Source organism: Pleuronectes platessa, chromosome 10 (assembly GCF_947347685.1).
Source record: "Pleuronectes platessa chromosome 10, fPlePla1.1, whole genome shotgun sequence".
NCBI classification, from domain to species: Eukaryota; Metazoa; Chordata; class Actinopteri; order Pleuronectiformes; family Pleuronectidae; genus Pleuronectes; species Pleuronectes platessa.
The window spans coordinates 20431995-20448135 of record NC_070635.1 but is presented as its reverse complement, the minus strand read 5'-3'; the positions used below and the strand labels follow the sequence as shown (position 1 = coordinate 20448135).

General features: G+C 40.6%; 1 protein-coding gene across 1 annotated transcript in view; it reads right to left on the bottom strand.

The window, feature by feature from the left end:
- The window catches only part of adgrb1a (adhesion G protein-coupled receptor B1a), a 105986-nt gene that overhangs the window by 13555 nt on the left and 76290 nt on the right, over positions 1-16141 (bottom strand). The window contains exons 18-24 of the mRNA XM_053432781.1: positions 10353-10456; positions 9312-9414; positions 8640-8790; positions 8480-8549; positions 8128-8194; positions 6228-6313; positions 4471-4530 (exon numbers count right to left, since the gene is read on the bottom strand). Of these exons, the coding sequence (XP_053288756.1) occupies positions 4471-4530; positions 6228-6313; positions 8128-8194; positions 8480-8549; positions 8640-8790; positions 9312-9414; positions 10353-10456 (641 nt within the window). The remainder of the gene's footprint in view (positions 1-4470; positions 4531-6227; positions 6314-8127; positions 8195-8479; positions 8550-8639; positions 8791-9311; positions 9415-10352; positions 10457-16141) is intronic.

Genomic DNA, 16141 nt, shown 5'->3' with positions numbered 1-16141 from the left:
CTAGAACACTGAAATATATACGTTTCAAGATTCCATTATAGCTGCAGTACTCGCAATATCTCAGCATGACGCCCCGAAGTCTGCCCCTGGTCTGTTATTCTCACAAATGACAATAAGCTGCAAAATAGACCTAATGATGATGACTGAAAGCCGTTATTAGGGTTTTAATGAGTTCTCTGTAGAATATATTAACTTTCATTATGCATTTCAATAAGTATACATCTGTAGAAAAAAGTAGATAATACCAGGTTTGCCCTGACACCACTTCAGTCCTTACGTCAATTATTTTCCCTTCCAACACCCAATCATCCGGAAATCCATCCTTTAACTCTTCCCACACCATCAGCGTTCCATTTATAGCTTCACGTAGTTTGTCTTTGTCACGTGTACGACGCTGGAGTTATTGACAAGTAATAAACTAATCTGTTACAGTATGGCCTCCTGCTGAATAGCAAATAAAGCTGAAGAGAAGAAGGAATCAATGTTTGTAGCCTCTGGACGCCTGGATTAAAAAAATCACACGATGGAAGAAATTCAATTTCAAGTAGAAGGGCAATACAACTGCTAAATGTACACCGTAGGCAGTGATATTAAAAAGCAATCAACACTTCTGAAATACAACACCATTTCCTTGTACCTAAGGATCAGGAGGCAAAAGGTGGGTGGTGGGTTGGGAGGGGAGAGATGCATTAAGCTTAATAAATAATAAATATCTATAATGGACGAGCGTCATATTGGTACAATGTAGTCCTTAAGTCAAACATCAAACTTCTGTTCATGTCACAAGATGTTCTGCAGCACAGGGAATGCAAGGAACTGGAAGCTACAACAACCCATCTCATCTAAAAGCTTAATGTCTGATTAGCCTACTGTTACAACCTGTAAATACACAGGCGTGATGATTGTAATAATTTAAAAGTTTATTAAGGAGGAAACAAATGCCAACATGAATTGGAATTAGGTCTCTCTTGGCTGTTGTAATTGTCTTTGTGTATTAGCCTCTAAATGTAGGGGTAAAGGAGACACCAACCAGGGGGAGACCCAGCAGTGAGCCCTGTCTCAGGGGTGAGAGCTGACCTGCCTGGTGCAGATGCTGCCGCATTCTAAATTAGGTGTTGCATAAATTAATTAGCTACATTAAACATGTTTTGCATTTGAAACACAGAAGTGAATGGGTGGAAGGTGTTTGCACATCTTCAAAAGGGAAACAAGTCATTCATATTAATTGGTTGGTCACTCTCACAGACAAAAACAGCTACATCACCACAGGGCCGGCACAAATCATATAAGACCTCATTTCAAACCAGTGATATCCCGTTTAGATTACAAACTATCAACAAGCCAGAGCAGCCACGACATATCGCATCTTCAAGCTGGATTTGCATTCTTAACTTGACCCCTGATAAAGCTTGAGAGAGATTGTGACTGCATACTGTGAGCAGTATGTGGAGTGAAAGATACGACCCAAGGTCATTTGGCCTCGTTCACCAACCACTCTAAAGAAACTTACGCAGTTTTTATGAAGATCCTGACATTCACCGATGTTTTCTTATCTGGGAGTTGTTCTGATACATAAGAACAAGATCTACGCACACTGAAGAGCACTCTTCCGCAGACTTGACAACAGAAATGCTTGAGTAAAATAATCAGTTATGGTCCGTTCCCGATGGGTCGGTCAGGCTCAGGTCGAGTATCCACAGATGCTCATCTGAGGGTTCACCTGCACTGCTGTGTTTCCAATGAGGTGCTGCTCCGGATCTGACAACTTTGTGCAGCTTCCTTTTCTCTTCCCTTCCCCCTCTCTCTTCTGTGTTTCACAATATTTATTTTGAATCCAAATCTGAGATCTAACTAATGTATTACTAGGGTTTTACCTCAATTATGCAGATTTCAACAGATACATTGAATGCAATTACATTTTGTTGTCGTTGCTTGTGGTATTTTATGTTGACTGCTGACACTACAAAATATAATACATTTTTTAAAGTTTGTGTCCGATACGCTGCCATCTTATTATTTTTCGTTAAATCACTCCCGGGTTCTTTGATGTTCCTCTCAGCTTCTGTGATTACTGCGTTCACACAGCAGTGCAAACTCATACCCTTTTATGAGCATTAACGGGGGGGGTTACATATGCTAATTGGTCAAAACGGACACGCGCTTTCAACTTACAAACACATGTTGTTGGTGTTAAAGACACAAAGTTTGACAATGTAGAAAAAATAAATCTGAAATATGGTGTGTAAGTGGTTAATTTACTATAGAGTAGTCTTCTCTTTAATTCCATCTCCCAGAGTGAGTTTAAGCGGTTGAGCTGCATTGTGGATAATGAAGGCCATCAGTTTTGATCCTTCCATTTCTAAACTGTGCACCGTTATGGCAGTGCAATCTTATTCCCTCTGCAGGGGAAGCCCACATGATGGTGGCCCCATGTTGTTTGTGGCTGATAATGACCAGACCCCATGGGCCCTGTCAGCAGGCGCTTATCTGGCATATCTGCGGCAGTTCTGGCCCTCATTTCCTGATACATCTAATGACAAATGCTTTTTGCCTTGGGGGGCCCAACCAGGACATATGTCCCCAAAAATGCCACTTGATGCAGCAGGCTCACCATCAGAGAAAAGCTGAGGAGCTCAGATACAGTATCTGATAGGAAACTAAGGTAGAACAGCTACATGAGTTGGTTGAGCATCTAATCAATATTCTCAGTGTGGACAAACAAGCCCAGCAGAAGAGACACAGGAAACTGAGTGGTCTACATAGCCTGTGTGCCTTGGCATCCTCCTAGGACAGGATGTAGTTGATACAAGTGGCAGAACATGGTTACATGAGTTTACACCTGGCAGTGTATCACTTATTACATCTGATAAACAAGACTCATTGGAGTATTCTCCACTTCACTTGTTTTGTACAATGGACAGGATTGTTGTAGCCACTAGTCATTCTTTTTCAATGACGTACTGTAGCAGCCACATTCACAGGTGAAGAGGTGACAGCTGAAGTCCAGCTCTGAGACAGACAAGAGGTGAGCAGATGATGGAGGGCTTGTGTCAATCTTAAATCAAAATGTGTGAGAAAAACTCAAGGTCCACTGAGCTGTTTTCTTACTATTACACAGCGAGCGTTTACACCTCATGAACACAAAATTACTATCAGGCCCATTCAAACCGGCTCCTTCAGATTTTCTTGTATACATTTATTAATATTAAATATTATTTATACTGTAGCCTGGCGGCCTTTACTGAGATGTGCACCCATATTGCCCAGTATGGCCAGCTAATCATCATATTGCAGTCAATACTTTATCAACAGTCAATGTCAAACCACTATACTGTAAAGTATAATAAGTTGGCTTCGATATAAAATAAAGTATGGAAAATGCATGCATTAAACATTTTAAGTAAATTTAAGTTAAATGAAGGTGCTGAGTTGAAATAAGTTATTTTAACTCCTTATATTTTACAGGGCTCTATCCATCTTCCATTAATTGTTACTAAAGACAAGATAATAATTGTCTTGTTATCACATGATGAGATAATGATATCACGCCCTGACATTAAAACCTAGACTGTCCAAGCGCCGCAATTGCCATAAAGGTTAGTGAGAAAGGTAGACTAGGGACAGATGCACCTCAACTTAACAGGACTGTTATTTTACGACATCAAGGAGAGAACGCAAGTTTACTTTTTATCCGCCATTCATTGACTTCATTCACCTAAGATGTGAGGGAACAAGGGCTCTTTTTGTCAGTAACCTGTGACAAAAATCGATGTCGTATGCCTTAGAAAAGACGCAGTCCACACCGGCTTTTTAGAGTGAGCGTCACTTTTGCCAGGTTCACAAACATTATTCCACACGAATGGCTTCTCTGGCTGGCCATCATGAACCTTATACTCAGATTCCTTTGTCACAAACAATGTTATCAGGATCAAGAACTGGTTTCTAGGCTCCAGTCCAAACTGCAGCTGTTTAAGTTTAAATATAAGAAGGAATTATCTCATTAGCAACACCACCTTCCCATTTCAAATTCACTTGAAAGAAATGCAAATTAATCCATGCAACAATCTCACCAGTGCTAAATGTCAGACAATCTGACATAAATACCAGTTACTGCATCAGTGGCAGAGTACGCACCATATTGACTACCCACTAACCTCAAACACACACACACATTTCCACACCATTCAAATGATCAGAAAAGATTAATATTACTGCAACTAGCATTGTTATTGTTAAAAAAGTCGCAGTTTTACTAAAAGCGTACCAGGAATGGTCAGAATCTGAGGCACTAGTGTGTTATGTCTATCCAGCTAACAGGAGGTTTTGGTCAATAGTGAAATAGTGAGGTAAATAAGCAAGGGAAAAAGTAAGCCAATCAGAGTTGCTTGCTAGAGGATTCAGCAGTTTTGGTGATGGGCAGGGCTGGTAGCCATACGTTAAGAAGAGGGTGGGATGGGCAGGTATTTTTACCCAATCACTGATGACATGGGAGGGGGCTTCTGAGACTGAAGTTTTCCTGATTGGAGAGCCCTGAGTGAGAGAGAGGGGATTCTGTGCAAACTCAAACATGACATTTCAGACAGCAAAAAACAAATACAGTAGAACACAGAAATCATTGGAGAAAGCAAACATTTTTTCAGAGAGAGAAAGAAAATAACATTTGAATGCACCAACAATGCCAATGGAGACAAAACAGCCTGCGGGGTAAAGGGAAGCAGGGTGCAGGTGTGCTCTGTGCTCACTATTTCAGAAAGGGGATACTGACAAGCCAATGACATCATTAGGCTCAGGGAAAAATTGTATTTACCTAAAATCAACCATGTTATCAAAGCATTATTAACTGAGAACATTTAAAGGTGCATTGAAATTGTTTGACATCTTGTTTACTGCAAACGGTCAGATGAGCCCATTCAGTGTTTAGAAGAGCGCACAGTGGCAGAAAGCCAGTGAAAAAACAGCCTTACTCAAAGGCTTAGTGTTAGCAAGCAAGCAAGTCAAATTTGTACCAGGGTTTTCTAATGTTCGAGGTAGAACAGGTTTAAGACCACAGGTATCAGAGTATTTTTAAGATGCTGTGTTGAGCCAGAGGTTATTGGTCAAAGAATAACAACAAAAACTGCTGCAAAACACACTAACACTGGGTGTGAGTATCTCACAATTAAAATACACTGGCCCTGGCTCTCACGTGTTGCCTACTTGACAACGGACTACTTCACTAAAGCAAGCCTTTTGGGGGTTAAACCTGCATGATGGTTGCCCCACATTGTGGTTTCAGCCCCTCTGGACACAGGCCTGCTGTTACACCTTACAGACATTTCCCCTACCGGGTCTAGAAACACTTTTTCCAATTTTAGTTCATGTCAACAGTTTAGCCTGGGTTGATTTGCCCTGGCAGATCCTATCAACAATGCTATAAAAAAAACAACTGAACACACTCTCCAGCAATAATGTGCATTTTGTGGAGGTATAGAGCAAAGGTATTTAACACTAAATGCAATATAGTTGGAATACTTTTTGCAGGGTTTTTTTGTGCATCACCTGCTCACAACTGAAGCTTAATGTGCACACTGTCAAATGTCTGACTTGCTCTGAATCAAAGGAGGCTTTGTTAGGGTAACTCTGACTTTATCTCTTTAACTTTGCCGATATCTGAACGTCTTATAGAAAATAAATAGGATGTTTTTTTCTAGTTCTTTCTTGAATCTTACCCTGCTTCCCTTTACAAGAAACAACCAAAGAAGAGAAAAAAGACATGGATGGATTTACAGAGCTTTACATCGATAGCAACACCTGCAAAGAGCAGCTGGAGGAAAATGCAACATGTTTGAAACTTAAAAGAAAGCAATGAGATGAGTCATTATCTTGCTCAGTCAGTGGAGGACCAATAACCAGACTCCCTCCCCCACATATTCTCTCTACCCTCCATTTATCTCTAACTCAGGAGCATCGGTCATAGTCTTCGCTATATGAGAAAACACATTGTCTTTTGGTCTTTTATCTTATTTCTGATTAATTCAGTCACATTTCTCTTATCTTCTTTCTTTTCCCCTCATTCTGCTGGTGATACAAATTAGGTGTCATCTTCAGCCAATTTGGCAAAGTCTACAATAATGCCCTAGGATATATACAGGTAAAAAGCCAATAGCTTTGCTTGTCCCTCCCACTAGCTGAGTTTTCAGACTGGTTATAGGTCACTGTGTAGGATGGATGTGTGGTATAAGGCATACCCCGCCCTCTCCTTTAGTTTCATATCAGTAATGCCGTCTTTGGACACCAGTTTGTTAAAAACGAGAATCCCAATAACCATGTTAACCTGCCAAAGAGAAGAGGCACAGGATTAAAGCAGGGCAAAAACAGTTTCATCACTTCACAACATGCAGCAGTACTCTGAGGATGATGCTGATAATGATAATGACATGCACGCACACACACACACACACACACACACACTGCACTTACTGTAGGTTCTGCATTGTAAATAAAAGGAATGTATCATCTTAAATGTTAGACAAAAACTATCAGCCACGCGATGAAGCATGAGAAGTAAAGAATAGTGGAAAAGATGAGATGCTAACATGTACATTAATTTTTCAATATAGACAGCGTGCTGAAAAAAAGGGATCATACATTAAATATGAGCTGTGTGAAATCAAAGGCAGGGGGAGGGGGGAAACACCTGACTGTAGTAATTCCGACAATTTTAGTTCTTTGAGCATTTATTTAAATCTCTTGTGCAAGACACTATGATGCTTTTTAAAGTGAGCTGGGCCTCCAGTATGGCTGCCAATTGGAGCAGTAGCTCTTTATTAGAGGAGCAGCATGTGTAAACACAACATCCAAAACCAAGCTGTTCAGTTGTAGGTGGGAACACAGCACTAGGAAGTGCATCACTGAAACTGTATCGAATGGATTTGATCAGAGAAACCAGGACATAGTGTCATTGCATGGTGTACTCTGCCAGCGTTCACACATGAGCTTTACCTCTTGTGTAGGTTGTATATGAGGGAGCTGAGGTAAAGGTTTGGGAATGTTATGTAATTTGATGAATTTTTAACCAAAGGGAAGATATTAGACCTCCTGCTGCAAACAGACATTAGTAATAATCTTTAAAAGTTAATATTCAGCTACATTTAATTCAAGGAACATAAAGAATAGAGATAATTTAAACGGTGATTTTATGATCTGTAATTTAAAAGTTTTGCATACGACTGTATATTAATTTATCCCTAAAAGACTGTTCTTGTTCTAATTTAAATAGTCGCTAGTTTGACCCTGGTTGTGGAAAACATAAATTACATGTGTAAATAGTAATTAGATGTTAGGCAGAGAGGATGGGACGTGAAAAGGAGATAAAAAAAGAGGGAAAAGGAAGCAGGAAAGAAAGTAAAGTTAGGAAAAAAACGAAATAGAAAATTGGATAGGAAAAAAGCAGGGAGAAAATATGGGATAAATAAGGAAAAGGAAGCAAGGGGGAGAAGACAAAAATTAAGTGGGGATGGAAAAGAAAAGGAAATATGGACTCTTAAAAAGGCAGGCCAGAGGAAAAGGTAGTTAATAGGGAAAAGAGTGAGGCAGACTTGGGGAAGGGAAATCTTGATTAAGGAATCAGTAAAGCAACAAAAGAGCAAATGAGGAAAGGAGGCAGAAAAGAAGAGCGAGAATTGGAAAAGGAAAAGAATAGTTAAATAGCTGAATGTGGAGCAGCGAAGGAAAAGAGCCAGTAAACAAGGAAAGGAGAAGGTAAGGTAAGGAAATGAAAAGAATAAAATAGAAGACAAAGAGGGTAATTCATTTTGTAATGGACTTATTTTTTGGACATTACGCAGGAACCTGTGGAAGACAACATATTTTTAAGAATTGATTTAACAGTGCCTAATATCTGACGTGTCTTTATCTGATACTGTGATTTATTTAACAAGGTTTTTATTTATCATTGCTTATTTTTATTGATGTTGTTACCAACATGATATTCTAAGTTAAGAGAATCTCTGTATATTTAGAATCTTGTATAGGCAGACGAGATGGGCTGTAAAAACTGTTACATGAGCTTGTGGCCTTATTTGATTCAGTGTGGAGGTGTTAAAAACAAACCATGACGAGCGGACTAAAGACGAAAAAGGGAAATACCAAGACAACAGCTGCAGCAGGTCCAACAAATGCATAAAGAAGACCTCCTTCCAGAGACAGCCAGCAGCTACGAGAGAGGAGCAGGGAAATACAGGCGTATGGAGAAATTAAGATGATGGAGAGAAAAGGTAGAGGAGGGGGGAGGACCGTGGAGGGATTTAAAGAGGGAGTATAGAATGAGGTGAGAGGTAGAGGACCATATGCATGACATAAATGGGGATGGTAAAAGATAGATGAGACAAAGAAAGAGAGGTTAATCATCCTGCAACCCCCGACCATACGTGATATCCCTGCATTAATACTTAAAGAGAAGGAGGAACAAAATGGTAGATTTATAGAAATGTGTGCTTACTAGCTTGGTGTTCCATATCCCTTTGCCTTTGTGAATCCAACTGAGATCGCCACTACTAGTGCAGGGAGACCTGGGGGGAGGAAAAAAACGGACCTCAACACAGGGCAAACGACAGAGAGCATATCTGAGCCACACAGCCAACAGCACACAGACCGCTCACCCCAGCCGAGACACAGGAATCGCTTCCGTATGATACGATTCCTGAGGCGACCCGTCACCGCCATGTACGACTGCCACGCCTCTGTCAGAACCCAGCAGAACGAGGACAGGAAGAAGAAATGAAGGAAGGCGGCTATCAGGGTGCATAACACCTGAAACGACAGAGGAAGAAAAGAGAAGAACAATGATATATGATATCACTTATGATATAATCAGGAAACGTGCATCACTATAGAGAAACATCCAAGATTATAGCTGCTTTCAGACATGCACTGAACGACGGAGATCATCCGAGCATTGTCCAGATATTTGCATGTGTGAATGCAAATATCTGAATGAGAACTCCAGACTTGCTGTTGACTGTTGACTTTTTGCAAGAGACTGGCCGTAGACAGAAGGTCTGGAGGAGCTGACGCGAGTAGCAAGGGATCCTCTGCAGGATTCACCGCAAGTGGCTGGGTTTGTTGATGATGGCTCTAACACGCCGCAGCCGCAAAAATGAAGAAGTCAAAAAGTAAACAAATATTTAAGGATGAAAAAGTGGAGCCATACACGCACACAGAAGAGACCAATTAGATGTCTAGAGAGCTTAAGCCGGTGTCGATGTCCTGACCCAATTCTCCGGACATCCTCCAGAGGTCATGCCTGAAAAAAGCTTCTGACTGGCTCTTACCTTATTCCGTGTCTGCGTCTGTCCAATGAGAATAAGGGCATTGGAGGATATGATGGAGAGGCAGAAGTTGATGAGTATGACTGAGCGCTCAGACCGGATGTACCTGCAGGAAAACCAAACAAGAAAGAGCGCTTACTATGAGTGAATTTGACAGAACATTAAGCTCTCACTTAAAATATTGTTTCTGATATCTTTTGTCAATTTGAAAGAGCAACATTCTGCATCTGACTCTCTTTTCTTAAGAGTCACACATATCTTTGTCAGGGAAGACGTCCATGTGTGTTTTCTTCAGCCTGACCAAGACCTGACAGACATACAGCCACACCACCCTGATGGACATCCACCATTTTTATATTTTATTTTTTACCGTTAAAAAATTTAATTGCTGTCATGACTTTCCTAGTTTTTTATGGATCGTGTACAGCCTGGAGGGCGAAGGTCGTGCAGTTTTTTTTATTGTTTGCTCAACTGTTTTGCACATGTAGACCTAAATATATATACAGTACTTATGTATGTGTAGATGCGTTGTTTTGCACTTTCCAAGGAAAAATAAAATCCTCAGCTCACAGTTGTATAATCAGGAAATGTGGGGGAAATGCAGCCTATAATGTGCACTTTACTTCACTTGTCTAACTTTAAAAAGTATGTTGCTTTACACAACATTGTTTTTTAACTGTATCACAATAAAGTAAAACTAAAACAACTAATTTCAGAATCAAACTTGTTCACACAGAGTGTCCACACGAATGAGTAGCCTTCACAAATTTTTCATTGTTCAGAATTGTTGCTGAAATCCAGAGGAAAAACAAAATCACTTATTGTTTGTGACGAGAGAACAAAGAGGATTTGTTTGATTTAAGTGTGTTCCCGACAGTTAAACTACTTCAGCAGCGGAGCAATTGTTTTGTATTGAAGCTTCTTGTTTTCTTGGAGCACAATAATGTTCTCTTGTCCTTTTAGACTTTCAGTCAGTCAATTCATGCTGATGGCAGAGCTTTGTCTTGCTCTCCACACAGCGCGATGCAGGCTGTATTGTCTCACCTCCACACAGACACATAGATGATGATGAGGAGCAGCAATGTGAGTGAAGACACTCCACACCCCACAATCAGCGTCACGGACGGGAGATGCGTCTTGTCCATGTTCTGAAAATCACACAGCGAGAACACAAAGGATGAACACGTTTTCAGAGGTTACACGTCCAAACATCATGACACAATCAGGATTCACTGGCTGATCAGATTTGATCAACTAACTGCGCGCAGAGAGCAAAATGTACATATCGACATTTTCATGGAAATAAACCCTAAAGAGAAAACAAATTAGAAAAATATCACAACAAAACAAAGTCACAGAGGAGCAATGGCAGAGCCTCACAGATCCGTGATGTGTTTGACACGAGCTGTCGACAGACGAATGCAATAGCAGTAGAAGTCCCTGGGGTTGCTGAGGGCTCACCTCCTAACTGGGTCATTGGTGCAGTGGACTATTTGTTCCCATTACACCTCTTCAGTCTCTAAGGCCGTTTGAGTTGGTTCCGGACTTTCAGCAGAGGTTACCTTTCACACATGAATAAGGGCGGCAGGAGATTCTCCGTTCAGACGCATTCACAACAACACAAATCTCCAGAGCTTCCAGTTGAGGGGTGGTGCAGCAGGCAGACGCAGGATGTAACGTATAAAATATTGTTCATATCAACACTGGGGTCAGCCCTTATCACTGAAACCTTTCTTGACATCTTCTTCGGTCTCTTCTAAGTGTATGGCACAACTTTTTCTTTTAGAGATTTGAGTTATTATTCATTTTTGTGCCTTCTGCATGTTACAAACATTATCAGAACCCCCACTCGCTCACTGCGAATCCTGCGGAGGATTTCCAGTTATTTTCTGAAGACTCTTTGCAAATTTAATACAAGAGTTTGACCCGGACACTCTACAGAAACTGTTGAAGCTTTCAGTCGGACATGTGCAATCACACATACGCCCCTCCAGAGAATTGAATCCAGAAAGGGATCAACTTCTCCTGGATTTCTACCGACTTTATACAAGGAGGCCAGGCAGAGAAAGTCCATTCAAACTGTGGTCACATTTGTCACCACACATTCATCTCCTCCGGAAAGAAAACCTAGGAACTGCAGAGTCCAGTGAATGTCTGAAAGCAGCTTAAATTACTTAATTTCCATCAGATACTTCCATGGAGTTTGTGTCTACATATCTTAACTGGATTAATAAATACTGTAGTGTAGGTGGCTTGCAATAATAGTGCACATCTAACCAAATTTTTTGAATTTCAAATGTGTTGGTACATTTCCTCCAAAGCTCCATGTATAAGCCGTTTCTGATGTGATGCCACTATATCGTCAGCACAACTTTGCCTTGTCCAGGACAGCTTGTGCATGGCTATACCTAGGGCTTTGTTGGGGTTAGGCAAAATAAAACCTCGGTTAAGGGGAGAGAAAGATGATGGATTGAGACAAAGCCAATGCCAGTTGGGTACATTTGTGGTTTAAAGAAACTAACATTGACTGTCGGTAGGAAACAAGTTGAACATAATCTCCTCTCTCTGGATGTTGCAGCTCTATGATGAGTATATGACATAGCTGCCCTATTTAAATGCTTTGTAGGAATTTGTTGCCATTGTTCATTGGAGAACGGTTTTAACAATTGTAGTTTCTAAGTTATATGTCAACGTTTGTGTGTGTGTAGAACACGAGCAGATTGAAATGGTTACTGCACCAGGCTGCTGTACTAACCAATGGAGACTGATGCATGTAATATTTCTCATGACAGTATATTTTTTAAACTGTTGATATAGCAACAGCATGAGCTACCCACATATAATAAAGTTGAGAATATTACATTTTGAAGAAGATTCCATTGAGCAGCAGAGCCTGTGTGCTGAACCTTTACTACAAATGCCATTACTGCTCCCCTACTTTACACATTGATACACTTCCTTTAATGTTAGACTCTGTCTCTTCTCAAATAGTGTTATTTTGTTGACATGCCCTATTACACACGACATCAATAGCACTTCTGTTCGTCCTTGCGACCAGTTAAAAGGTTTTTTTGGGGTCATTTTTTCTCACTCTTGTTGAGTGTCAAGGGCAACGGCTGTTGCATCTTGCTAGGCCCTATTCTTTAAATTGTGATGGGCTATCCAAATACAATTTGATTGATTTAGTATAATTTTTTTTACTGGCACCCAGGTAGAATAAAGAATGCAATGGTGTTAATAACCAGATGTAAGGCCATGTGATATTATTCTACTGTATATGTATCCAGCCACAGATCCTTACTTGATAGCAGGTGGAGAAAAGTCATAGAAGCCATGTGTCTGCCTGAGTAACTTAACACAACCATGATGATACTGTGATTCACTGGCCTGTCTGCTCTGCTCCCAATGTGCCTCACATGCTCACTTTGCTGCAGGGACACAGACGTGAACTGGAGCAAAGTGCACAGAAAGTGAGGGTGGGTTTAGTCAGAGGTGTGATCAGTTGCACCTGTATACAGACTCAGCAGTGATGTCATGGTGAACTGATTCCTGACTCCTTCCAGTTCACGTCCTTGTCCCTACAGCAAAGTGAGCAGTAACCCAGGAGCACACAAAAAATGTCCACAACACATGATTAACAGTGTGAGGACAGCTCTCTGTATTATGGTTGTTGAACGGTTCTTTGTCTGCAGACTCGTTGCTCATAATCTGTCGTCCATGTGAGCGTTCATTTCATTATGGACATGAGCTTTTTACAATTCTACAGGAGAGACTGATGGTCTGACAAGAAACTCACAGATAGATGATTGGAGACATGGGTCGCCCCAGCTGTCTCGACCACAAGCGTCTAGAAGGGTGTTTGTTGTCAGTGTGTGTGTTCGAAAGAGCAAGTGTAAAGGTCAGCAGGTCAGCAGGACTACTCCATACACACACCAGAGGAGGCACGGCACAAGCTGGGAAGAAAATTCCCTGGGGTTGATTTCAGTAGAGAAAGATGCTAAGAATAAAAATGATGTGAAGAATACACACACACACACACACACACACACACACACACATATCTGGAATGGAATGTCGACATTGACAGGCCGGCTGTTGGACTCCGTTGTAAGGCAAGGTGACTTCAAGGTGATTCATGAATAAACGACAATACCTCAAATCGGTGTCAACACACACACACACTAACACACAAATACACAAACACACACGCTGACTTGTGCCGAGTCAATTTCCTGACATGAACATGCACATAATATAAGACGGACTTGCTCTCCCATCCTGACAAGTGACAGCCAACCACCATCCCCATACCTTCAGTAGCATACATTGTCTTGGTTGCCGTGGCAACACTGTATTATGGCATCAGCAGCTGCAGCAGGGAGCACTGCTGTGATATTTCAGTGTGCCAGTACTGGTCTTTAAATACTACTTTTCATCTAGACACACATTTAAAAGTTCAAATGAACTTATTCATATCAGCCTTTATCCTAATAAGAGATCAGAAGAGATGAAAAACTTTCCGCAGATCTTATCAAGACACACTCGATGGCAGTTTAAGTAACGTAGCAGTCAACACTATAAAAAGAGGCGACACAATGAAGAAGCCATTCAAAGAGAATACTGGAGAGTTCTGACAGAGTGCGTGACCTTGCCATGATTGTCTGACATTACTTCTCATAGACGCCTTTGATACAAACAACAGCATTGCATGAGTAGACACAGGCTCCTCATTCTGCACAGCACATCAGAGCCGCTGCAACAGAAGCCTCCAGTAGTGTTGTCACAAAACTCTGACCTAGCTCTGCATTATCTATTAATCATGGGCCAGTCAAATATCAATCAAATTTTACCATATTCATATTCACCAATTACAATTCGTCTCATAAGGCTTTAACATGGTGTGACATCCTCTGTCCTTAACCCTCAGCAAGAGTAAGGAAAAACTACTAAAAACCCTTTTAACAGGGTAAAAATACGTAGAAACCTCAGAGAGAGCCACATGTGAGGGATCCCTCTCCCAGGATGGACAGAAGTGCAATGGATGTCAAGTGTAGGAAAACATCATCAAGATTAAAGGTTTTAGCAGCATTGATGAGGGTAAACATTTTGAAGGATAACTTCAATACTATATGTCAAGCAGTCCTGCTGCAATCATAGTCTATGGTCAGCAGCCCTTGTCCAATGCCGCCAATTATGATCCACTACCATACGATGCCAAAGCGACAAGGGTCCGCCATTACCATTACGATCAGCCCGCACAAGACCATGAACGGGAAGGATTTGTTCCAAAATGATTTTGGGGTTGACAATGACCTCAAATCAGCCACAGTCATCCAGAATTTCCTCAGTAACAAGAAGAGCAGGGAGCCCTGCAACAGATGATGTGGCCCTCACAGAGCTGAGTTCTCAACATGACAAAGTCAGTGTGGGATCACATGAAGAGATAGTGGGAAACACTGGATCTACAGAAGAACAGTGGCAAGTGCTAAAAATGCTACAACAAATATTTACATGATTCAGGTTTTCTCTGTTACACAAAACCCCTTAAGGATCACTATGTGCACAATGTGAATTTGGAAACCGTTCAGAGCTCATACAGAGAGCTGTGTGTGAAAATGCTTTCTTATGCTATCTTACTCCTAGTGTTCTCAAAGTTAAGTCGTGAGATTTTCAACACACAAAAAGCTGTTTTCAAGATTTGTTGTTCTACATGTTTGACTTGCCTGCCACTCACATTCTGTCCATTAAAACGTCTGTAATGTGTGTCATAAATTATAGAGGGATGGACAGGTCATTAGAGAGCATATGCACATAATAGTTTCATCATATAATCCTTAAATCACATCTGTATTCACAGCCAAAATGACCTTTGATTATTATATCTGTCCACAACACTGGCTTATGTGCTGTATGTACATGGTTATAAACCAGTTTGATTGGTTCCAATCTATAAACGGTTTTACCCACAGACACACTACTAGATGAATTTATCTATCAGTAAAACCCATCCGTGTGTGATGGTGCCTTTTACAAGTAGGCTTATTTCTATTAATAGCACTAAAAGTCTGCTGTTTTTGGTGAAAGGTAGATTCTCATTGGTTTCTTCTGCTCCTGGTAGTAAACATTACTGGTTACATAATTTCTCTATTCCTCGACTTTGTCTGCACTGTGTTTAAGAAGCAAAAATGCTTAGTGCAGATTCCATGATTTCAAATTAGGTATTACATGAATATATATTTAAAATAGCTAATTTTGTCCTGTTCAGCAGATAAGAACAGCCACTAACTACTGAAGCAAAGCAGGTGACTAAAAACAAACTGTATTGTATGTCATCACACGTAAACTAGCTAATATATCATACTATATATTATATAATCAAAACTCGAAGAACTTGAGTTCTCGAAAAGAAGAACCTCGAAAACTCGGAAGACTCATCATAAACCATAATACTGCATCAAAACAAATTCTTGGAAGCGACTCACCTGCACGGTTCTATGTTTCTGTAACAAAGTCAAAGCAGACAGTTCTCACCTCAGGGGAATGCAGCATAGAAACGCTGCTCCTCATGTCTCCACCAAATAACAGAAAAAACAATAATAGAGTTGTGAGAAAACTTTCTTTGACATTTAGACATACTTCGTATTATGCTGCACTAACTTTCCGGCCATGGCAACAGTAAATAAGGAGCTAGCTTCACCTCGCTTAAAAAAAAGAAAGAAAGTTAGCCTCTGTTTTAACTTCTTCTTTTACTCTGCTTTGCTTTGAAGATTTAACATGTAAACTGTGTATAAATAGCAGGTTCACCACTTGTCAGTAATGTCACTAAAATGTAT